This window comes from Leptosomus discolor, chromosome 4, assembly GCF_034619465.1.
Source record: "Leptosomus discolor isolate bLepDis1 chromosome 4, bLepDis1.hap2, whole genome shotgun sequence".
Taxonomy (NCBI): domain Eukaryota; kingdom Metazoa; phylum Chordata; class Aves; order Leptosomiformes; family Leptosomidae; genus Leptosomus; species Leptosomus discolor.
Genome location: NC_141394.1, coordinates 14,570,467 through 14,594,763, shown reverse-complemented (window position 1 = coordinate 14,594,763; position 24,297 = coordinate 14,570,467). Strand labels below are relative to the sequence as shown.

Genomic DNA, 24,297 nt, shown 5'->3' with positions numbered 1-24,297 from the left:
CCTGCTTAATAACACTTAGTTGTTATTGAATTTTCTTCAATTCAACTGCTTCTCTACGAAATGTGGAAGTGCATCCAAAACTGTCAGTGACTTGCACAGGGCTTGAGCGGTTAAATATTTGGAACAGGGTAGTACCTCATAGAGGGAAAGAGATGCGTCTAGGGTAAGGATTCAGGTAATTTTACAATAGCTGGTCTACGTGGCTTCTGACAAGCACTTGGAGAATCTCCCTAAGAAGGAGCAGGGATCACACTTGCTGCAGATGGAGAAGAGAATTAAAAGCAAAGATACCATCGTGTCTTGCTGCCTCCTTATCTGGGGCTGCATGAAAATGGAGGAGAACAGTGAGGGCTGGAGTCCCTCCATCACAGTGTCATGGCACAGGGTTCTGACCCACAGGGAGCCACCCCCTGATGCAGATGCCTTTAGCTGTTGCTGGCTTTGACTGAGAGCATCCCGTTTTGCCCGCTGCGCCAGTGGGCTGGGGCACGGGCTGTTCTGGGTGTCTCAGGGATGTTTCAGCCACCCAGGAGCCCCTGCCACGGCCCCCTTTCACCACCACACTGCTCACCTGCCATTGCCCAAGCCTGGTTGTGAAAACAAGCAGATCGGCTCAACTCCTTTTGCTGAAGCCTTTTCATTGAGGAAAGGGAAAAGGTCAGAGTGAAGCACCCTGAGGCGCTCTTCATTTAGTCTGGTCTGGGATCCGAGAAGTATGTTTTTTCTTTGGGGAAGAATGTTGGAAAAATGTCTATCCCAATGAATGCACATCATTCAGAGCTGTTCTCCCCCAAAAAGCAACCACATGTGCATGGAGTTAAGGGAATAAGACAGTATACATGCAACCATTTTTTTAAAAGATGAATAGCAGTCTACGATTTAATTCTGGGAAAAGGAAAAAAAAAAAAATGTTCTGCTCTGCACATGTGTTAAGCCTGTAGTCATGCCGACAGGGCACAGCTCCTGACCTCCCCCTCCAGTTACTGTTACCTCCCACCATTATACTTGCTCACTGCTGTCTGCCAATAAGAATCTCCAAGAGTGAGAAAGTTCAGTTTCGCCTTCCCCAGAGCCTCTCTGTGCAGGGTCCCAGTCAGCAAGGAAGCTTGCGCTGACAGAGGCTGCTCATCAGCAGGTTGGTTCTCTTAAAGTATGGAAACAGTAAAAACTCATTAGCCTGGGAAGAGTGGGATAATAGTGCAAAAGTAGATTTTTATTTCTTTTCTTCCTGCTCAGCATGTAATTTAAAGCAAACTATATGGCAAATCCTACTTGGGGAAGGGGGGAGGCTTTTAAAAAGCTATGCACAAAAACTGGACTATGGAAAGGTTACTTCTTTGCTGCTTTCTCCTGCTTTATAAATGCAGTTATATAATTGCATTAAAGGAATCTGGCTGGTACTTTGCTTTCTGTTTAAATTGGGCTCTCTCTTGTCTGTATGTATGCTCAAGAACAAATTCCTCTTAGCAAGGCTGCTTAGCTCTATGTCTTTTCTGGTAGGCTCTGAGGATGTGCTGGATGTAGCTGCTGTCCTGCCAGAAGCTTGGATGTCAGTCACTTTTATATGTTGCTGCCTGGTCTCCCTCGGTATTTGCTGTCCTTTTCAATGGCGTGTGCTATTGGTGGCGAGAACATCTTAATGTAGCAATCTCTGCATAACTGTTTGCAGCTAAGAGAGAAGAAAGTATGTGAATATTACTCATATACAGAATACTGTGCATTTGTAAAAGTCTAGAAAGTACAGAAATTTACCATGGGTCGGTAGTATTGCTGTGGGTCAGCAGAGGGTGCCCCCCACCCGCATTGCCCACTTAATTTCAGTTTCTGTTCTGGCTTCTGAGCTCAGGAGCTGTGCAGGGAGGAGCCTAACCACCCAGGAGCATGGTTCTACGTTTGCCACAATGCTATTTCTAAGAAGAAAAAAAAACCAAACCACAAAACACCCTGCAACATCAATTTGGAGCAAAAAGTCTCAACAAATGTGAGCAGGCAGTTTATCTTAGTTTTTTTTCTTTCCCCTTTCTTCTATTTGTGCATAACTAGAAGAACTTGGCCTCAGGGCAAAACTTTCTTTTGATTGTTGTCTGAGAATGTTTTGTGCTGTCTTTTACTTGTCTGGAAAAATAGAAACTCAGAGATTTTTGTGGGTTTTTTTTTTAGACTGGAGGCTTACTGGTTTTCAAGGTTTCCTTGCTTCCTTAATCACAGGAAGGCAAGGACTGGGGTTCAGACTTGGGACATAGCATTGAGTTTCTGCCTTTCTGGCTCTCTATGACAAGAAACCAGAGATACCTGTTTTCTAGTATCTTTCCTGCGTGGAGTGCACCTTCCCTACAAGGCAGTGCGGGACGACGGCTACTTCCCGCATGCTTTGTACCCATGCCAAAGCGATCTTCTATAAAATATGCCAAGTTCAACAACCAAAATGCCTGAGTCACTGGCTTTAGCCTAGGTTCACTGCCCAGCCCTGCTTGGCACAAGGGAAATCGGTGAACTGTGTCTAAGCACTAGCGAAGACTTTCTGGGGTGGAATGGGGAACGTCAATGGTTCCCTGATGCTATTTTGAAGGCTGGATAAAATGGCAGAAAACACAAAAACCTTGAAAAGACACAAATACAGGTAAGATACGGTTATGCTTCATCACATCCAGCAACAGCAAGGGAGCTGGGCGGAAGTCCACCGGCTGAAGAGCGATGTCAAGTGGCTTGGTTGGGGGATCGGAATGACCGCAGTTTTTTCACTAACTGTCCTGTTCCCCTCCTGTCTCTTTCAGAATAGCAACTAGAAATGGCTGCCCAGTCCGTCGTGACAATCCAGCCGCAGTATGGCATCGTCGTGCCCACTGTCTCAAGGAACGTGTGGCAGACAGGGCTGATGGACTGTTGCGCCGACTGCAGCGTCTGTGAGTGCCTCAGGGGGTCCTGTCTCTCAGCCGTCAGCAGTGACATGCTGTGGTCGGTCCCACGCCCTCTCGGGACACTTTTCTCACCCCTGCCACTTGGGTCGGTGGTGCGGTAGCTACAGCCACGTAGTCAGGTCCTCTCAGTTCCTCCCCTGATGCCAGCGATGCTGGGCGGGCAGGCAGAGCCTCACCCACTGCTGCGTTTCTTCCCCTGCCAGGCTGCTGCGGGTTGTTCTGCTTTCCCTGCCTCGCCTGCCAAGTGGCCGGGGACATGAATGAGTGCTGCCTGTGTGGGACAAGTGTTGCCATGAGGACCCTTTACCGCACCAGATACAACATCCCGGTCAGTGGTTAACCCGCCTGCTCACCGTGCTGGGAGGCTGAAAGATGAGGTGCCCCCAAGGCCCCTCTCTTCACACATCAGGGACAAGCATGGGACAGCAGCACTTTCTACTCACCTTTTTTCACTTTCCTATCCTGCATGATGCCAGGAGGAGAGGACAGGGGTTGGGATGCTCTCAGCCCTGCTGTTCCCTGGGCTGGTGTCCAACAACGCATATTAATTGGACTCAGCTCCTTCCCACCACCCTTACATGTCCTGCCTTCAGCTGCTGCCGACCACAGCAGCTCACAGAGCCTCAGCTGCTGCTTCCCTATGCCATCCCCAGTCTTTGAAAGATGGGAAAGATTTGAGATAATTGTGGGCAGACTTAAAGAATAGGTTGTCAATTGCACAGATAAAGATCTGTAATCAGATGCAGGAGAACGGTGGACGTTCGGACACAGTACATATGTGAAATGGTTTCTTCCCACCGGAGGTTAGTTCTGTCCCCAGTGCAAACCATGGTGACCCAAGTCCCGTTTGCCCAAATTGTGTCTTTCTGTGTATGTCTTTCCCTCAAGTCATCTTTCCCTCAAGTCTTAACCTTGGAAGCCAAAAGATAAGTAGCCATCTGCAGCCTGCAGAAAGGGCTCCCTCCTTCCTTTCCATGGTGTTGGGGTGTCTGGTACTCTGCTGCAGCCAGCTAGGAGACAAAGGGAACACAATGTGGAATGTGATTAACCTTTTCTTGGCCAAAACATGGCTTTTGGGAAGCCTACATCCCTAACCTATTTCTTCCTAACAGGGGTCGATTTGCTCTGACTCCTGTATTACCACTTGGTGCCTTGTGTGTTCTGTTTGCCAAATTAAGAGAGACATCAACCGGAGGAAGGAGCTGGGCATATTCTGGTAAGCTGGGTGTGCTGGCTCTGGTTTATGAAGCTGCCACTGCATGCAGCCAAGCGGCTTCCTGGGGTCTCTCCTTCTGCCGACACCTGATGTAAGACACAGGATTGCTGCAGTGGGGAAATGGCCATGGACAGGTGACAAGAGCAACCTGTCCTGCAGCAAAATGTTGCTGGCAACCTCGTGCAGGACAGAGGGCGAAGGAATGGGGGGACACCATACCTGGTGTGGTGAGGCACAGCCCTGCTCCCTGACCCTCCTCTCCTGTTCCATTGCAGATGTTGCCATCCTTGTTGTGACCTGCAGAGATGTTGTGGGCAGGAGTCGTCGCTGCCCTGGCCCTTGGGAAACGCACCACAGAGGATTTGCCTTGATTACAGTTGATCCCCCCTTCCCTGAGTAGTATGAATAAACAGCAGAGTTCTCCTTCCTGCCTCTGTGTGTGCCCCTCTTGCATGGCCTGAGAGCCCCTGTCCTTTTCCAGCTCCATCCATCTCAGCTGCCCCTGGTGCCGCTGAGATTTCCCTGCGCCTACTGCAGAGAAAGATTTTCACTATTATTTTGTTATTTGCTCAGCTTTTAGTGTTTAATACATAGGAGGAGTTGTTGTTGCTCATCCAAGTTGTAAAATTTGGAAAAGTGACTTCTGCTCCAGGGCAGAGCTGGGGCTTCCCACAGGCAGGTGATGGCTGCAGGCCACTGAGTGCTGAGTTGCCCCTGCTGTGGTGGCCCAGGTGGCCGTCCAGGGCTGCTGGCCAGTCCCACCTTTCTGAACATAAAGCTGTGGGGATTTTTGGTTGCCTGGCACCAGCCCACCTCCTGCATTGCACAGACATACTCCCCTACGGACCCTCAGCATGAATTCCCATCTGTCTGCGATTAAAAACCTGGTTGGGTCATGTGTTGGCCAAGTCATCTCCATGGGCAAACCCTGCCTGCGCTGGGCTGTTCGTGATATGCTCTTCTTCCAAAAGGTGGAGGTTACATCCATCCTCTCTCCATCACTCTCGGAGAGATGCTAAAGGATTTTTGATCCCTACAAATCTCCCCCAGCTTCACTCTAAGGAAAACAGGATATTTTTTTTTCACCTCTGCCTTCACCTTCAGCACAAACATTGTGAAGGGCAGGTAGAGGCTTTGTCAGTGCTGTGGGGTGGGTCTGTGCAGCAGGATTCCCACCTGCCTAAACCCCAGATGGCCCAGGCAGTCCAGTGGATGATCCCTGGAAATACAGAAAACTGCATTTTTAGCCTAAGAGAGGCAAAAGCCAGGAATGTGGAGAGGGGGAGAGAAGAAATACCATGCTGCCATCTCATCCCAGCACAGCGTGGTATGATTTTGTAGCTGTACCTCGAGGCAACATCTGTGTCACCCAGTGGAGTTACAGTTCGTTCTTGCTGATGGTCAGGCTTAATGAAGGGAAGGCACTGCACCTCCAGCAGCAGATGGCTAAAGGCAGCACAGGAGCCTGAATGCAAACTGTCCTCTGAAAACATCTACTAAAAGCGACATGTCCCATCGGGGCTCTGGGCCTGCAGGATGCTGGGGTGGGGGAAGACGAGGAGTGGGGCAGCAGGAGACCGGTAGAGGCGGCAGCAAGCTGGCAGCCAGTTGCCTTCGGCAGGGAAGCTGTAATTGCGCAAACCAACACCTAAGCTTGCGTCTAGTCTGTCAGTCAGAGGGAGCAGAGGTCGTTTGCCAGGGAGCACACAGAATATATAAAGGACGAGAACCAGGAAAAGGACACATATCTCCCAGGACAAGGGCGTCTCAACAGGTATGTACAGCTTGGCTTTATTTTCATACCAGAAACTGCTCATGGCTGAAGTGGTGTTGCAGGGGAAGGAGTGGAAGCAGATGTGAAGTTTTCTGCCTGGAAAACTACTTTAGAGCTAAACCAGAGAGTGCTGGGTGCTGCTGATGGGCATCTTGACAGAAGTGGGCAGCAGAGGTAAAGGATGGAAGCTTTTGCACTCTATTGTTCATTTGTGCACATATACATGTGCCTATACATAACAAAATGCTGCTTGGTTATTGGTGAAATGTGGCTGCACGCACCTCAAGATCCCTTTCCTATCGGCTGTTCCAACACCTCTGGTGGTGCCACAGAGCTGTAGATTTGGGGGCACCCGTGATGATATGCTGGGTGTTCGGGGCACGGACCACCTCTCAGAAGATGAGCGTGCAGCGGAGGCTTCTCCACACCGCAGTCTCTGTCTGAGCAGAGATGTGGTGTGTTTGTACTTAAGGAGAGGAAGGCAAAGTCTGTGATCATCCCTGCCTGCAAAGGGCACAGTGTGTGTGTGGCGGTCAGCACTGCTCGGCTGCATTTTCACCACACGCTGCTATTAATCTCGTTATCTGGCAGGTGGGTGAGCCTGGCGGGGTCCTGCCCCTAAACCTTCTGCTGCTCCTCCCATGCACACTTCTCCCCGTGGTCCCTGCCATGCTGCCTGCTGCTGGGCATCCCTGTCCCTGCGTAGGACCCCTGTGCTGTCTCTGCTTGGTATCCCCTCCACACGGCTGTCTGTGGTCTGCCCCCTCCCTTGTTCCTCCTCCGTGGTTCTTGCTTCTTAAATCATCCCTCGCCCAGGCTCCCTGTGAAAGGGAGAAAAAAACAGCTCCCTGCTGTTTTGGCGTGCTGTGGGGTGTTCCATCAGCTGCAGAGGTGGTGGGAATTTCCCGGGACCTCGTTCAAGCAAGGACAGCTGGCTGGGGCAGTGGCAGGAGATGTCCAGCGAGGGATGATGGGTGCCGTGGCCCCGCTGCACCCATGGGTGATGGGGTTTGCCTGTGCTTGCTCTTAAAGTCCCTGCCAACAGCCAGGTGACTTGCTCCAGAGAGGGCACAGCAGGATATTTACTGCTCAGCAGCCCCGTTCAGTAGCAGCAGGAAAGCACCCTTGTGTATTAACCCCCGACAGGGGCTGGTGACAAAGGCAATCTCGCAGGCTAGCGGTTCGCCCTTCAAGGCCACTCATCACCTAATGGGAGCAGATATCAGTGCCTCAGATAGGGTCAGTCACGCTTCTGTTGCCTGCAGAAAGCTGCAAAAAGTCATGAGCAAATCACGTGGAGACTTTTTACAAGCTTTCTTCCCTCTTACTGCGTAATGCAACATCCGTTTTTGTCTCCAGGTACTAGCAGGGTACAAGGGTCGGCCATAAGGCAACAGGCTGTGCCTGACAGCAGAGAAGTGTTCGGGCCAGCCCATAAGTGATGGGGAGCCATAGGAGCTGCCAGCAGAGCCACTGACCCCTTTGCTGCCTGTTGACATCAGTCAATACAAATGCAGTGCCACAGCTTGTATCTCTCTAGTGTCAGACATGGGTAATGCACTTGGTGGCATCATCTGAGTGCATATATTTATTCCAGCATATTCCTTATGTTTAATACTTAATTTCTGTGTAAATGTGTAATTCTGACATGAAAACAATCCCATTCCCTTTATGGTGTTTAAACAGAATTTACGGGGATTAATGCCATCATCCCTTGCTTCAAAACATAAATGCTTCCCCTGTTTTTCTTTTTGCTCTTCCCAGTGTCTCAAAACATAGGCAGTCCCTTGTCACACAAGGGCGGGGGGTCATTGGCTGCTTAGGGGGCACCCCCCTGGCCATCACCCAGACATGCAGTGGTGCTGCCTGCGCAGGCAGGACAAACATGTCAAAGCTGGGCAGGGACAGGCAGGACACAAACTGAAGGTGCTCTGTTAAACACCCGTAACACCCATTGCAGAAACGGCCATGGGCTGTGTGAGGATGTGGCGGCTGGAGAGGATCTCCCCAGGACCTGCCTTGGGACCCTTCCCAAGCAAAGGAGCAGCAGCCCACGGTTATGAGGTCCAGAGCTCAGGCTGCTTTCCCGCTACTATTTCTTTGCTGAGGATGTGTGGCTGTGCGCTGGGAGTGGGCAAGAGCCCTTGTAAGAGCTGTAAGAGCACTAGAGCCTTTGCATCTCATCCCTGTGCTGCTTAACAGAGCAGTGCTGAGCTTGGGCACAGGTCAGGGAGTGTGTCTGCATGGGACTTTCTACAGGAGCATCCTCTATTTTTTTTTATTTTTAATTAAAGCTCCAAAGCTGAAGTGAGAATGGCAGAGGGTGGTGCCATGCTTTGCAGGGGTTGGCGGGGAAGGGAAGGGACCACAGGTGGAGATGGAGGTGGGGATGGGGATGGAGATGGAGAAAAATGGAATTGTTACATGGGTCAGGTGGGTTTGGGGATAGTGCTGTGGAGCAGGAGCTCTGCTGCTCTCAAAGGCTGCAGCCTCTTGCTGGGGAAGGATGGGCAGGAGCAGGGCTCCAGGGGCCTTGGTGGCCCCAGGAAACTGAGGAAGAAGAGGATGAGGCACTGGCACAGACAGGCAAGTGGAGAAGAGATGGGAACTGGTGGCTGGGCTTGGGGTGATGGAAAGGGACAAGGAAAACCCAGTGCCTGGAAGCCTGCTAAGGCAAGCAGGTGAGGAAGGAAGGGAGGGGGGAGGTGAACAGGATCAGGGAACAAAGGAAAGATTAAGGTGACAACTGAGAGCTTGAGAAAGCTAGGACTGAGCTGTAGTAGCTTTGGGACACTGGGAACATAAAACACCCCCAACATTTTAAGCAGATAATGATGAAAGATGAACTGGGGATGAGAAGACAGGATTGAAGTGTTGAAGCACTGAGGCTCTGAAGGAGAAGGACCTCTGTTTTTACATTATTTAATTTACATAAAAATATTTACATATTTTACTTTATTTGCATGGGCAGGAGGGCGAGATGCTGCTGCTTTTGGTGGGGCCTGGTTTTGGGCAGAGCTTTGCTGCAAAGGACAGTGGCAGCTCTTGGAAGAGCTGTGCCCTCCACTTTGAGGTGGGGGTGGCAGTGCCCTGGCAGCGGGGACCCTCAAGTACCTGGGCTGCCCTCTCTGTCTTTGAATGCAGCAGCCTGAGCAAGACACCCACTTCAGAAACACCTGCAGCATTTTTCTCTGATGGCTTTTTCTTCCAGATCACGAACTGCCTGGAGGGACCCGATCCCACATCGTCAATGGCCTCTCACCATTTAGTCACAGTCCAACCCCAATTTTCGGCTGTCTCGCAGACAGGCAAGTGGCAGTCGGGGCTTCTGGACTGCTGCTCGGACTTCAGCGTGTGTGAGTACACATATACCCCTCATTCCTGGTGTTGGCTCACAAGGTGCTTCTGGTATTTTCCCTGCTCCTTCTGCAGCAATGCCCCTGCTGCAAACCCCACTTTTGTGGGTACCAGTGGTGGGCCAGCTCTTGTCTGAGGTCAGGAGTCATGGCTCTCACAGCCGCATCCCTGTCCAGCTTTTCCCCCTTTCCTCTTTCTTTGCACAGCTCAGCCAAGCCTGTGTCTCGTCCCACAGGTATTTGCGGAACCTTCTGCCTCGGCTGCCTGGGGTGCCAAGTGGCCAGGGACATGGACGAGTGCTGCCTGTGTGGCCCCAGCGTGGCCATGAGGACACTCTACCGCACCAGATACAACATCCCGGTCAGTGACCAGCTGCGGGGCCTGCCCTGCTGGCAGTGACAGCCACTCACTGGGTGCTGGGGTGGGGCTCAGGGAAGGAGAAGGGGGTGCCGGAGGGGAAGAGCAGCGGTGGGGAGTTGCATGGGCAGCCCTGCAGGCAGGGAGACAGGGACACACCTGCATCCCTGCTGTGAGCCGGAGGTAATCCCATTGCACACCACCTCATCCCAGTCCTCTCTGGGCATAAGCGACAGTGTGCTGCAGTGCAAGGGTGAGCTGCCCGGGGGTGTTGACAATGAAAAATAGGAAAACTTAAAAGCTGATGTGGAATTCAATCATACAATGTCCCTTGCTCCACAGGGCTCCATTCTGCAAGACTGGGCCACCATGATGTGCCTCCCTATGTGTGGGCTCTGCCAGCTGAAGAGAGACATCAACCGAAGGAAGGAGCTGGGCATATTCTGGTAAGCTGGGCGTGCTGGCACTGGTTTATAAAGTCACTGCTGCACAGAACCGAGCAGGTTCTCAGAGTCTCCCTTTCCACTGATGCCTGACTTAAGACAGGGTGTTGCTGCGGTGCCCAAACAGCAATGGCCAGGTGAAAGGGTTATCTGTCCTGCAGCAAAATGTTGCTGGGAACTTGCAGGATGGGGGATCTCCTCAGGGCCCATCACCTGGGTCCGGCAACACCCACCCACCACCCACACACAAATAGTGTGGCGAGGCACGGCCCCGCTCCCTGACCCTCCTCTCCTGTTCTGTTGCAGATGCCACCATCCTCACTGTGCTCTGCGGAGCCGCTGTGGGCAGGAGTCACCACAGCCCTGGTCTTCAGGAAACATACCGTGGGGGGTTTGCCTCGATTGTGGTTGATTCCCCCTTCCCTGGGTAACACCAGCAATAAAGAGAGTTTGTCTTCCTGCCTGCGTGTTGTTATTTATTTCTCTGTGCCCTCCTGCAGCACCAGAGGACAGCTTTGTACTTTTGTATGCTGTGTTGTCAGAGCAATGCTGAGGTTTTCAGATAAAGGAGACTTTCTCATGCAGACCCACACTGGGATGAGGCCAGACCATGAAGTTCAGTGGGAAGATAAAAGCTGTCCAAGCCTGCTGTGGACAGCTCAGCTTCTCTGTTGACACTGGCAGCGCGCAGAGCTGGTGACAGCATCACCCTGCGCTCGGAGAGGTTCGAGGGCACTGAACGCATCCCTGTTTCTGCCTGGACCGACCCCAGCACCGAGACACAGAAAGCAGCACTGGGAGAGTGATAGTGATGATGTGGGGATTGCAGACTCGCTCAGCTTCCTCTGCACAAACCTTGTTAGGAGCCTGTTGCATGGGAGCTGTTTCTCTGTGGGGTAAGACCCCTGCAGCTGTGGGTGTTGGGTGTCATGTGCTGCGGTGGAAGAGCTGGGTCAATCTGCACCTCGCTGGGGCTTGGGGGTGCAGGCGTTTATCCATTACCTGCCATGGCAAAGAACAGGGAAGAGGTAACCCTGGGCCTGGGGTTGCTCTGCAGCCAGCCACCAGGCACTGGCTCAGGTTGGTTTAAGCTTCGTTGCTTTTAACAGAAAATGGTGCTTTTTGCCCAGAGCAGGAAGTGGGCTGGGACTGCATGGGGCCCTCGGGCTCTGGCACACCTGTGCTTCTGCCCTGGCACCTTCAGAACAGTAGTGGGTTTTATTCAAAAATACTTTTCCCACCCTCACAGTTTCCCCACTGCAATGCCCATTGCATTTTCCTCAGTGGCCTCAGCACTACCGCATCCCTGGCATGAAGGGGTGAGGCTGCGCCCCTGCTGACAGCACATACGTGTGTGTTTGCACACATGGAACACGTGCATAGAGAAGCAGGAGAAGGTGGTTGTGGCATGGTGACAGCTTGAGCTGGGAGTTGACAAGTGTGTGTGTCTGCTGTGGGGACAGATGTCACTGTGCTGGTCTATGCATGCCCCACAGGCATGCTGGGTCACCTCTGCTCACTCCGGGCTGCTGGTCCCAAATCCCCATCACCTGCAGCCCACCAGGCATGGAGCAGGGGGATGGGTCTGAGCCTCCCCTCGTGGCACAGGCAGCTGTGTGATTTGGGGTGGCCAGCTGAGCAACAGCCCTGCTGCTCCAGGAGCTCATGGATGAACTGAGAGCACCTGAGGTCAAGGTCTTCAAGGCCGCCAAACCATGAGTGCTAGGGTCCCCCCTTTCCAGTGACAGGTGAGCCCTGTGTCCCCAGCATGAGGCTCCTGCAGACTCCCCTGCCCACATCTCCCCTCCCACTATGATGGTTGTTATGGGATCCCTTAGTCATTGGGGGCGCTTCTACCCCTTGGCCCATCCTGGCAGGGGCTGCCAGGACCCCATGGCTTTGCCCATCCCAGATCATGGGGTCTCCTTTCCAGGGGTGTTTCTACCCCAACACACGCTGGATTTGGGCCATTGGGACCCAGAGCTTGGGGGAGGGGCACCAGTGCCCACCTCACCTGAGGAGCGTAGAGGGACGCAGGAGCTGCAGGCGATGCCTGGTGAGTGCCTGAAGTGGTGACCGGACAGCCCTGCACCTGACTGCACCATCAAGGCTGAGCTGGAGGGACTCGTGCTGCTGGCTGCGGCACAGGGGTCCTGGGGTCACGTACCAGGAGAGGTGCTGTGCCATAGGGGTGGGAGGCGGGCAGCGCTGCGCCCACAGCAGAGCCCCGTGTGCTGAGGCTGTGTCCAGCTGTTGCTCAAGAAAACCCTGCTGTGGGCGGTGGTGTCGGTTGTTGCATCTCACCCAGACGCGGAGCGGTCTGACTGTTGCTGGGGGCTGTGGTGCCCATCCCTGGGCTGGGCTGGGGGCTGTGTGGGGTGGTGGGAGGTCTGCGGCACCACATGGCGCGTTGCTGTGGGCGTTCCGGTGTGCCTTCCCCTGGGCTGGCTGGTGCTGAGCACCACAGGGAGCTGCCATGGGCAGGTTTCTCCCTTCTCTGAGGGTGGTTTCTGTGCGCAGAGCTGGCCCTGCTGGGGATCCCCTCCTCTGTGCAGGGGCTGTGGGGTGTGCATGGCTGCACCAGGCTGAGCTGGGTGATGCCAGTTCGGGGCCTGTGTCCCTGTCCCCGTGGGAGCCCCAGGCCAAGCTGATTTGGCTGCACAAGTGTCACTGACACAACCTATGAGGGTGACATGACCCTCAGGTGTGTGAAGGTTGCAACAGCGGGTTTGTCGGATGCAGTAGTACACAAGGACACAGAGGCTTTGTTCCTGTGAATTTATTCCAAGTTACTAAAAATCACGACTAGTAAAGCAAGTACATACTTGTGATCACTTACATATAGGTGCACCTCTAGGTATTATTTGAGGCATTACCAGCCTGATGCTTCCCAAGATGCTGCCAGGTGTGGGGATGATGGAAAAGCTTTATCACAGGTGATCTGCATCATGGAGTCAGGAGTCAGCCAGGCATCCCTGCCAAGCAACCATCCGTCGGGGAGATCTCTGCAGAGCAGCTCTCACAGAGAAGCTCATCTTGGGTAGGTACCATGTTACTTCTAAACCTTTTTGGTGTAGACATGTTAAGTGAGTGAAGGACAGCACTTGACAGAGCAGCTGTTGCTGGAATGTTAGCTCGTTGTCATCACAGTTTGTGCATCGTGGCTCACAGGGAGGTCTCATCAGGGATGCCTGGGGCTCCCAGTTCAGCACTTGTCCCTCTTGACCAGTCCATTACTGGGTCACCTCTGTGGCTGCTCCTGCAGCTGGGCTGAGGGACTGCTGGAGCAGGGCTGGCTGGGCCAGGGGGATGCACACACTCCACAAACATGGGGGTGGGGCAGGCAATGCCGAAGGGGAGTCAGCGCTGTGTAGGAGCTCCCGCAGCCCCCCAGCCAAAGCCTCTCCTCAGTAGTTTTTGCCTCATGTTTGAGGGGCTGGGAGCTGTGAAAGGAGTTCAGGAAAGGTGGAACCAGAACTGTCAAGGTCTGACCCAGCTGTACCCCGTTGGTAGCCCCAGTGCTGCTCTCAGTTGCTTTGTGCTGTGCTGAAATGCACCCCGTTTAGCAGAGGGGTTTGAGCAAGATGCTTTTTCTCACCTGCTCTTCTGGGGAGAAATGTGACTCTTCTGGCTGAGGAGGGGGACAGGCATCTCCTGTGGGGTCTCTGGGGCTCGGCTGCATAGCCAGTAGCTCTTAACTGGTTTTTTCTCCCCTTCACAGGGAGAGAGGATACTCTGCTGCTTCGCGCTGCTGCCTCACCTGCACCCTGTGACCCTCGCAGCAGGGCTGCCCCAGGACAGCGGGGGGACCCCCACCTCACTTCTGCCCTTGAGAACAGGACCGGGAGAGACCCTCCACACAGAAAGGGGCACATGGCACGAATTTAATCTCTGAGGGAAGAGGCTGGGCTTCCCACTCACAGAAAGATGGCTTGCCTCCCTGCTGGGGAGAGCCCTGCCTGTGCCCACCTGGCTCCTGGCTGACAGCCCTGTTACAGGGCTCCTGGCTCCCCGGCTTGTTACAGCTCCAGCTACTCAATGCTCTGGATAAGAGATGCTCCTGGTTCTTACAGCTACAGGTATTGTTATTTCAGCTCCTGCTCCAGATAACAGCTCTGGCTACTGCAGAGTTGGGATATGAGATTCTCCACCTCTGGCTAATAGAGGCTCCAGCTATACTGCAGCTCCAACAGGTGGATGCTTGGGCTTCCCCAAGTTTCAGGTAGTTCCAGCTTTCTGCTCCTGGATGCTCCAGACACGAGGTGGCTTGTTACAGCTCTGGCTGATGGACACTTGTATTTCATGTAATTTCAGCTCCAAACTGTAGCTGGATAAGAGATGCTCCTGCTGCTTCCAGCTACAGATTGTAGAAGCTCCTTCTTGATATCAGCTAACTGAAGCTCTGCCTAACTACAGCTATGGCTTAATAACTGCTCGTTCTTGTTAAAAGCTACTTAAAGCAGTCCGGGCTTTTGGCAAAGCTGTAAATCAATCATTTTTGTAACTTGAATATTAACTGTCATAATTGTACGTTGTCGAAAAATATTGCTTATTTAATAACTGTTCTAGTGGTTATACAAACCTTGACTAAAGAGTTAGAGAAAAGCAGCTTTCACCCCAGAGACCAGCTCAGATGTTGAGCTTGGCCTGATGCATGCCAGCTTCCTAACTTGGAGAATCACCACGACCAGATCTGCACCTCTGGGGGGGTGGGGCATGCACCCTGCTCACCCTCCTTTGTGCTCACCTTGCCCCCAATGTGCTCCCATTCCACTGCCTCACCTGCCTGAAGTCCTCCCAAGCCTCTGTTTTGGGGGCTGAAAACTGCCAAATGAGCCTCCATTTCCAAGCCCCCAAACCACACAACCTAAGTCTTTTTCTGAGCTTCAGAAACACAAGGCTCTGCCCCTGCTTTTGAGACCGAAAACCAGTTGGCAGAAATTGTTTCCAAGGCCTCAAAACACAGCATCATCTCTGTGTTCAAGCAATGAAAATGTAGGACTTTTAGTCTCTATTTTCAGTATCTGAACACAGCATCTAAGGCTTTTTTTCTGAACCCTAAACCACCGAACTATATCTCTGCTTTCATGTTCTGAAAACATAGGACTTTTAATCGATTTTTTGAGCTTAAGAAATGCAGGACTCCTGCTCTAGTTTTCAGCCCCCAAAATGCAGCACTTAATCTCTGTTATGGGGGCTGAAACCCCTGCACTGAACTTTTGTTTTCCACCTGCGTGTGATATGGGAAAGTAGAAAATATCTGAAAATATTCTTTTTGAAATACGTGATATGCTTTAGTCTCTGCAATATCAGCTAGCCAGCCTTGTCTTTGGTAAACAAGAGTGTAACCCCCTGCCCTTGGCAGGGCTCAAGTAGGGTCTTGGTCACTCGAAGGCCTGCTTCATTGTGCTCAAGTAGGGTCTTGGTCACTCGAAGGCCTGCTTCATTGTTTTAGGTGAGATGGGGACGGGGGAGGAATTGTATTTGTGCAACAGACCGTGACCACGGAGGGGGATGTTGCCTTGAGCCGTGGTCGCAGGGGCAGACACTGCCCAGCTGTCCCTGAACTGCGCACTCTGGAGGATGGGTTCAAAACGACAATCATGATGAAGACTATCGAGGAACTCTTACTTCCTCCCCAAGACCACCAAAAGACCCCCGAAGGGGAAGACTGCGCCTGCGCAAGGGGGAGGAGATCTAATTTACATCCGAAGCGGGACAGAGCGATAAATATGTAAATATGTAAGTTTTGTTGCTTTAAATAGGAGGCAATTACCGCGGCTCGGGGTGCAAGCATCCTGAGGGCACCGGACCCTCGCTGCACCCAGCGCTGCAGAGCTGTAATAAACATACCTGCTTCACAATCAACTTGGATTGCGGAGTTCTTTCGCAGATCACGTGTGTGAGGTGTTGTCAGTGGGCAAGGGGAGTGTAGCCGCCCCCATGCAGATTCAGGGAGTGCTTGGCAACTGGCGGGGGACGTGACAGTGCAGGGTAAGCCCGGCCCCATGTCTCTGTGGGGTAAAGCACCAGCAGCAGCCGGAGCGAGCGGGCACCGGTACCCGTCCTGGCCACAAGCGCCTCCCGAGCCGCCACTGCTCGACCCGCGCCGGCGGGGGGCGGCCGGGCCCTGCTGCTGCCCCGGCGGACACGGCCACAGCCCCAACAAGAGCACGCCCCGCCCTGGGATACGGCTTCGGTTTCCTCCGACTCAGTTCTTGCCCGGGGGTCCCGGCCAGGTCCGCTCCTGCCGCCGCCGCCGGAGCCGCGGCCCCAGGAGCAGAGCGCGGCCCCGCCCGCGCGGACGGGGGCTCCCGCCGAGACCGACCTGCGGGCAAGGGGGACGCCGCGGGCGAACAGCGCTCCCCGCGGCCCCACTGCCGCTCTCCCCGGCCCGGCCCGGCCCGGCCCGGCCCGGCCCCAGCCGCTGGCCACCGCCCCCCCAGCACCAACCATCCCCCCGCACTGCCAGGGACTGCGGCGGCCGCCAGCCCGCGCACGCGCTCTGTGCACCCAGCCAGCCCCGCCCCGCCCCCACCCGTTCCCCACCCGTCAATCCAGCCCCGGGGGGCGGGACGGGGGAAGCGGCAGCGGCCGGAGCGCCGTGGCGCCCCGTGGCGGGAGGTGTCACCCTCTGCCACCCTGGGCCAGCCCGTCCCATGGCGGCTGTGGCTGCGGGCTGAAAGCCGTGCGCCGTGCTGCTGCTCCTGAGCTACCACGGGGCGTCCTGCGGCCGCATACTGCATACGTTTACAGTTGTTATACATCTATGTAATACGTACCTACCTAATATGTGTTTTTATCTCATATACTATATTTCCGTATTTCTATTCATGTAAGACACATGCAGTATAGGTTGTAAATTAATGTGTCTATGCTCACATATGACCACTTCCTGGTCAAAAGGGCACAGGCAGCCAATCACAGAGCTGATTTGGATCACGATGTCAACAGATGGCGGCTCCCTGGCCTAGCAATGTCAGCCGCCTGGCGCAAAATGGCGGCTCCCTGTCACAAACAGGCAGCCAAAACAAAATGGCGGCAAGGAATGGGGTTGTCCCATTGCTGCCAGGCAATGAGAGCGGGGGACAGAACAAGAACAATGGACCGACTCCTGTAGGCAATGGCCGCTGTGGCTGCTGGGAGAGGGCGGGGTTTCCACCGGAAGGGGGTTGGACAACATGGGTGGCAGTGGTACCTGTGCAGCCACTGCGTGCTGTGGCACCTCCAGTGACACAGGAGCACCACCAACCTTGGACGGTAGAACCTCCACAGTGACACTACAGTACCACCAAGCCCGGATGGTACTGCGTGCCCAGAGACATGGCAGCACCGCCAAACTTGCCTGTAGAACCTCCCCGCTGACATGACAGTACCACCAAACCCTGCCTGTAGAACCTCCCCGCTGACACGGCAGTACCACCAAACCCTGCCTGTAGAACCTCCCTGCTGGCATGGCAGTACCACCAAATTCAGACTGTAAAAGCACCACAGGCACTCTGCAATACCAACCAGCCCCAACTCTTATACAGCCTGCAGTACCACGAAAATACTGCCCTAATATTGCTTGACAGGAATATTACCATCTCCTCCCCGTAAAACCTCCATGGTGACATTGCAGTGCTACCAAACTCCTACCAGAAGACCTCCTCTGCAGTACTGCAATGTCACCAAACTCCTGTCTGGAAGACACCTCACGATCCCTGAGGTTCCACTTGGAAGCATGCAGGACAAATATACAACAGCCTCAATGACTGCCACAACTGCAACTGGGGTTGCACAGTTACAATAATGTGTGTACTGCAATTTTATTGACATGAGTTACAGCAAAATTTGGTATGCAAGTTGCTATATGTGTGACACAGAGTCTGGAAACGCATTTTATTGGGTACCCACGAATAACACGTTGTGCTTACTCATGCCTCACGGTTCCTCACTATGCCTCTTCCATCTTCTGCACCAGCTGCTGCAAATGAAGGAGGATACGGTTAGAGCTGGGAAACTCTGTTCCTCTGCTTGAAGGGGACAGAGGAAGTTTGCTGATGACACGAAACTGGGAGGAGTGGCTGACACACCAGAAGGCTGTGCTGCCATTCAGAGAGACCTAGACAGGCTGGAGAGCTGGGCGGGGAGAAATTTAATGAAATACAACAAGGGCAAGTGTAGAGTCTTGCATCTGGGAAGGAACAACCCCATGTACCAGTATAGGTTGGTGACTGGGCTGTTAGAGAGTAGCGTAGGAGAAAGGGACCTGGGGGTCCTTGTGGACAGCAGGATGACCATGAGCCAGCAATGTGCCCTTGTGGCTGAGAAGGCCAATGGCATCCCCGGGTGTATTAGAAGGGGTGTGGTAAGTAGATGGAGAGAGGTTTTTCCTTCCCCTCTACTCTGCCCTGGTGAGACTGCATCTGGAATGTTGTGTCCAGTTCTGGGCCCCTCAGTTCCAGAAGGACAGGGAACTGCTTGAAAGAGTCCAGCACAGAGCCACAAAGATGATTAAGGGGGTGGAACATCTCCCTTATGATGGAAGGCTGAGGGAGCTGGGTCTCTTTAGCTCAGAGGACACTGAGGGGTGACCTCATTGATGTTTATAAATATGTAAAGGGTGAGTGTCAGGAGGATGGAGCTGGGCTCTTCTCGGTGATGGGCAATGACAGGACAAGGGGCAATGGGTGCAAGCTGGAGCGTAGGAGGTTCCACATAAACATAAGGAGAAACTTTTTGACTGTGAGGGTGGCAGAGCACTGGAACAGGCTGCCCAGAAAGGCTGTGGAGTCTCCTTCTCTGGAGACATTCAAAACCTGCCTGCACGCGTTCCTGTGTGATCTGCTGTAGGTGGTCCTGCTCTGGCAGCGGGGTTGAACTAGATGGTCTTTTGAGGTCCCTTCCAACTCCTAACATTCTGTGATTCTGTGAATGCTGTGTCCCATATTGGTCCTAAGGGTACAGACCAAGCTGTAGGCCAGAATTCCAGCAGCACTGATAGGAGGTTTGCTTTATGGTTTCTGTAAAGTTGTCCACGGGTTTCTAGTGCTGTACGTTGCACCAGTGTTCTTGGGCAGGAGCCATCATTTTATTCTTGTCATTCCACAGAACATCACAAAGTGACACCACACATATATAACCTGGTTTTCCCTTGAGTACAACCGTGCGATTGTCGTACACTGAGTCTAGATAACAAGTACCTGAGGATGTATCACTGGAACATGTGCCATTACTAAATACTCAGGGCAGTACCATTCATCATTTCCCCATTGTTCACATCCATGGGTATCAGTTAGAGTGCCTTGGTCACCCACCCGTTTGCACCCTTGAACTGGTGCCCTAGTTCTGTTAACTGCAAGGATGGGAAGTGAGGTATAGTGGTAATTGGTTCTTCTTTAATTTTCTCACTCACTGTGCAGTGATAGATCCACTTAACAGGTTAGTTTCACTTCCTACGTCTGAGTGTACAGTTCTGAGGAACTGAGATTTTCAGTCCTGACACCAATTTAATAATAGGGCCCCTAACACAGCAGGATTTCCTCTATGGACCCAATTGGCTTGTTGTTCATGTTCATTTATAGCATAGTAACACATGCAACGGCACCGCCAATGTTAGAAACATAATTGTGAACACCAACGTACGCGTCTTTCAAAATCCGTTCACACTTTTTCTATGGGTTAAGAATAAGTGTAAGGGTTTTAGTAGTTGTTTCTATCGCCTTTACCATATCCATGTTCTGACCAATTATAGCTTGTTTGCTTAATTGTCCTAGCCTGGACACTTCATTGTTAACAGTCTCTGAGTCCATAGAATTTAACACTCCTGTGCCCAAGCCAGCAGCTCCCAATCCTGTTGAAAGATCTCAGCTGTGCAGATTTTCCTGTGAGACTTAAGACATCGATTATATATAGGTATATATATTGGTATATATATAGGTATATATATAGGTATTGTCTGTTGTGCACAGTTTGGTTATGTTTTACTAATATTAACATTGTTCCCAGCAGATCTTAAAATAAAACTCATATACTTTGGAAGTAAAAACTGCAAATCTTTCAGGAAAGCCTTGAACAACTGTTACTGGTGGTGTAGTACTGGTAGTGGGAATCAGGGAAACATCAAATCGCATAATGCCCGCTGTGGCACATGAACCATGACCTCAACGGTTAATTGGCACAAACTCCCATAATGAATCCCAACGGCTCCATTTCCAGCAGGCATTGCCATCCCTTGTTGGGTTTATCCGATATTGTTACATGTGAGTAATTGTGTCAAAGGACAAACTTAATAGGTCCTTCAGTGGTATCGTGATCATATTGTAGGGCAGTGTCCCCACCCATAATGCAAGTATTACTGTCTCCAACCCAAGTCCAGATTCCTGGATATGGACTACTAATGCTTAAGCAAGAGATAAGGCTGATGTGTGTGGTCAGGTGGATACCTTGGTTCTTGCTGTCCCACTGCATTAAGGCAGAGGTTACCAGCTTCTGTGGCTTTGCTTGATTATTTCATTGTGCATCTACATTTCTGTGATAGAATGCCGGATTCCTCAATGGGAGGATTAGAATTGTACAATACATGAAAGTTCCTGTCTTTTTAGGTGTTAACTTTCTTTACAGTGATGAAGGTTCCTGTCTTTTAGATGTTGACATTCTTTCCAGTGATAGCACTTTACCATAGAGAGTATTAACAAAGTTCCAGGGAATACTCAGTGTACTTTCTAGATGGATGCTTTCCACAGCATGCAGGTTTAACGACAGCTTTTCACTTATTTGTCCAGGAGTTCAACAGTTCCTAGGGAGAGAGAAAGACGACTGAGGTGTTGGATCATATCCAGGCCTCAGTAATGATTACTTTCACTCCAACAGCATGCCATATTCCCATATTACTTTCCTTTGAAAGTGTTGCAAAGTGACTCAGCATTTTCCAAGTGATCACTCACCTGATCTCCTGGATGCCACACAGAGATATTCAAACCATCCTGCTGGTGTTGGTTCAGCGCAGGGGATTATTCATAACCTACATATAGTGGACTGCCAGTAGGAGTCTGCCATCAAGTTCAGTGCACGGATGGCTTCCCTTAAGTTCCTCCTCCAATTAGCATTACTGTTTTGCCATTTGAGCTGTTGTTTAAGCAACTCATTCCATATTTCTACCATACCATTACTCCATCCCCTCTGAGTTACTTCAGGATTCCCCCAAAAATGTCACTCTGTCCCTTCTAAGTTACCCCAGCTTTTCCCCCCAGAATTTCCTCTCTGAGTTACCTCAGCTTTTCACCGCAAAAAGTCCCCTTTAAGTAACTTCAACTTTTCCCCGAAAAAGTCACCTCTATTCCCTCTATGCTACCTCAGCTTCCCCCCCCCCCCAAATATCCTATCTGTCCCCTCAAAGTTACCTCAGCTTTTCCCAAAACCGTCCCCTGTGTCCCTTCTCAATTGCCCCAGGTTTCCCCTAAATTTTTCCCCTGAAGCACCGTGTTGTGCTCTGAGGAAACTGCCTAGTCCACTGTCCAGTACGCCCCCTCTGTGCCCTCCGTAATAGCCCAAAAACCTCCTCAGTGACACCCAGGACACCCAAAATCCCTTGGTAAAGCACAAAGCACACAGAAACCCCATCAGTGACATGTGGGGCGCCTGGAGGCACACCAGGGCTCTCCCAATCACAGCTGCGGGGCACATACCACAGCTTGCTGCCTGAGACCTGCCCAGCTGCATGCCAGCTCCAGCCAGCTCCTGCCCCTCCATCCCGGCACGGCCCTTGCCCATCCTATCCCCACATGAGGCCCGCATGGCCTCATCTCCAACCAGAACCCCAGCCTCAGCACCCAATGGTGCTGGGCACCTTTGCCACACCGGGCAGCCTGCAGCTCCCCCAAGCTCAGCTTGAGGCCAGAAGCCCCCTCACTTCCTTCAATTCCTTCAATTGTCTTTTTTTTTTTTTTTTTTTTTTTTTTTTTTAAATTAACACTAGCATTTTGTGCTCTGATGTGATTTCCCCAGGGTTTCAACCACATGCACCCACTTGAGGTGATTGTTACTAAAAACACTCCATTTAATTTTTCTCACGTTCGCATTGTCAGTTCACAGGCCAGGCGCTCCAGCAGCATCACTTCTCTGCCTGCACTCTGCAGCTGTGCCCTGTCCCGCACGGGTGCGAGTGGCCAGGAAGAGCTATGGAGGTGAGGAAAATAAGGCTCTTCCTTGCATGTTTTTCAGGATTTATTTCACAGATCTTGCAGACATTTACAGCTGTGCAGGGGCTGCCATTAGTAGCAGGAAAATGGGCATTTTCTCTTAATCCAGGTCAGATTACAGCCCTTTCCAGCACCTCTTGACTCCCTCGCGCCATATTGCGGCACAACCAAAACTTACGTCTGGCTCCTGGGAAACTACTTATAGGGATCCCAGCTGCCCTCCCTGTGTATGGGGCAGGAGCCCCCACTGGCAGCACTTGAGGGGCCATTATCAGCACACAGGTGCAGCCCAGCCTGGTTTCTTGAGCAAACCCAGTGGCCCTTGCATGTGTGCCATCCTGGCGCTGAAGTCTAAACAAAGTGTTTTAGATCCCTTACATGCAAAAGTATTGTCCCGTATTGTGCAGGACCAGTATTGTGCTGTTCGGCAGCAGTGTCCTAGGTGTGTTTAGAAACCCAGGTTCTGAAGAACCCCCTCTTCTCTGCCCTTCCTGTCAATAAAATGTGGAAAAAAAAGATTGGTGCTCTCCCATTCCAGCCCTGCCTCTGACCCTGCGCCCTGCCCCTCCCTGTGCCTGGGCTGTGCCTGTCATTGCTGTGGTTGTCCTGGCTGCACAGCCCGGCCAGCCCGACGGCCACCGTGCCCCCCGGGACGGCCAGAGCCCGCCCCTCCGCGGCACCGCGGGGCAACGGGCCCCTCTCCCCGCCCGCCCTGCCCCGCCCCCATGCCTCCGCCCCGCCCCCATGCCTCCGCCCCGCCTCCCTTCCGCCTGTCCCCGCCCCCGCCCGCCCTTTCGCTGCGCCCCGCCCTCCCGGGACCCTCGCCACGCCCTTCCCCGCCCCTCACTCACTCCGCCCGTCCCCGCCCCTTGCCCCTCGCCGCGGCTATTTAGTCCCCGGCCGCCGTGCTCTGGCCCTGCCCTGCCCTGCCGGCCTCAGCTGCTGTGGTCGTAGGTCTGTGCTCCGGCCCTTCCCGGAGCCATGCTGCCCGCAGGCCGGGAAACTCCGGCAGCAGAGCCCCAGTCGCGGGCCTGTTATCCTTCCTCACCCTTAAATCTTGCTCCTCTGCGGTCCTGGGGGCGGTGGGGTACAGGGGATCCCCCAGGCCTCAGGGGTTGTATGTCGCTTGAGCGTGCATGTCCTTGGAGCTGGGGGTATGTGTCTCAGGGATGTGGGCTGAGGGGGTACAAGAGATGGGGGGGGGGGGGGGGGGGGGGGGAAGAGGTGGCTGGGGCAGATGTCCAAGGGGTGGCTTGGGGTTCTGCTTTGCTGTCACTGGTGCTGCTGCAGCCCCCAGCACTGTCCTGCTGTTGTGGGGCCACCGGAGAGGCTGGCCAGCGCTGTGGGTGTCAAGGTGACAGTGACACTCTCCAGGTTCCTGATGGGGAGACCATCCTGGGAAGCATCAGTGGTGAGTGGTGCTGGTGTACGCGTGGCTGCTGGCCGGGACGCCACTGGCTCTGGCACAGGGCTAGCAGGGGTGGCACAGGGCTAGCAGGGCTGTTTCCTCTGTAGGTGGGCTTTGAGGGTGTGTGTGGCCATTCCATGCTGGTCCTGGTGCAACCTGTCTCTGCCAGACCACCCCCCCCCCCCGCCTGAGTGGTTGCTGTTGCGTGGCTCAGTGAATTGCTCTGAGTGTTTCATCCTCTCCACATCAATGAGAGACGTGGCAAGCTTCTCTTTCCAGAGTGATCTCATTTCTCCTCCAGGATCCCTGCAGGCTGGGGTGGGAGATGACACCAGCTGCTAAATGCAGTGCTGTGTGCTAGGACTCAGCACTGCTGCAGCTGCCCTGACCCAGATCCACCATGGCCCTCAGCCTGAGCACCATCAGGACTGGCTGACTGGGGCAGCAGCATGTCCCAGGGACATCAAGGGACATGGATGTGCCCAACAGTACCCCCAGGTGAGGCACCTTGGTGGCAGGAAGCCCCTGTCAGAGCCAGCCCTGCCCCAGCAGCAGTCCTTGTGCCCCACGGCTGCATGCAGCATGAACAACGACTGGGACAGGGATATTTTTCTAGTCCTGATGTGTTTCTGGTAGTGGTGT

General features: G+C 53.1%; 2 protein-coding genes across 3 annotated transcripts; both read left to right on the top strand.

Annotated features, from left to right (window-relative positions):
• Positions 1 to 1,047: 1,047 nt before the first annotated feature.
• On the top strand, positions 1,048 to 4,213 carry LOC104353422 (placenta-specific gene 8 protein). Of its 2 annotated transcripts, XM_086464292.1 has the most exons (5): positions 1,048 to 1,135; positions 1,847 to 1,981; positions 2,775 to 2,903; positions 3,122 to 3,246; positions 4,031 to 4,213. In XM_086464292.1, the coding sequence occupies exons 3-5, from the start codon at positions 2,789 to 2,791 to the stop codon at positions 4,136 to 4,138; spliced, it is 348 nt and encodes a 115-aa protein (XP_086320418.1). In that variant the 5' UTR covers positions 1,048 to 1,135; positions 1,847 to 1,981; positions 2,775 to 2,788; the 3' UTR covers positions 4,139 to 4,213. The 2 variants fall into 2 exon arrangements, with proteins under 2 accessions (XP_086320418.1, XP_009958295.1); XM_009959993.2 differs by lacking the exon at positions 1,847 to 1,981.
• Positions 4,214 to 9,146: 4,933 nt separating this feature from the next.
• On the top strand, positions 9,147 to 10,072 carry LOC104353423 (placenta-specific gene 8 protein). The gene is made up of 3 exons (XM_009959994.2): positions 9,147 to 9,264; positions 9,501 to 9,625; positions 9,965 to 10,072. The coding sequence occupies exons 1-3, from the start codon at positions 9,159 to 9,161 to the stop codon at positions 10,070 to 10,072; spliced, it is 339 nt and encodes a 112-aa protein (XP_009958296.1). The 5' UTR covers positions 9,147 to 9,158.
• Positions 10,073 to 24,297: the final 14,225 nt, after the last annotated feature.

Excerpts from the sequence above, each read along its gene's own strand:
- LOC104353422 (XM_009959993.2), top strand. The coding sequence starts at position 2,789 with ATGGCTGCCCAGTCCGTCGTGACAATCCAGCCGCAGTATGGCATCGTC. Across the intron at positions 2,904-3,121 it reads TTGCGCCGACTGCAGCGTCT|GCTGCTGCGGGTTGTTCTGC; the intron begins GTGAGTGCCTCA and ends TTCCCCTGCCAG. Across the intron at positions 3,247-4,030 it reads GCACCAGATACAACATCCCG|GGGTCGATTTGCTCTGACTC; the intron begins GTCAGTGGTTAA and ends TCTTCCTAACAG.
- LOC104353423 (XM_009959994.2), top strand. The coding sequence starts at position 9,159 with ATGGCCTCTCACCATTTAGTCACAGTCCAACCCCAATTTTCGGCTGTC. Across the intron at positions 9,265-9,500 it reads CTGCTCGGACTTCAGCGTGT|GTATTTGCGGAACCTTCTGC; the intron begins GTGAGTACACAT and ends CTCGTCCCACAG. Across the intron at positions 9,626-9,964 it reads GCACCAGATACAACATCCCG|GGCTCCATTCTGCAAGACTG; the intron begins GTCAGTGACCAG and ends CTTGCTCCACAG.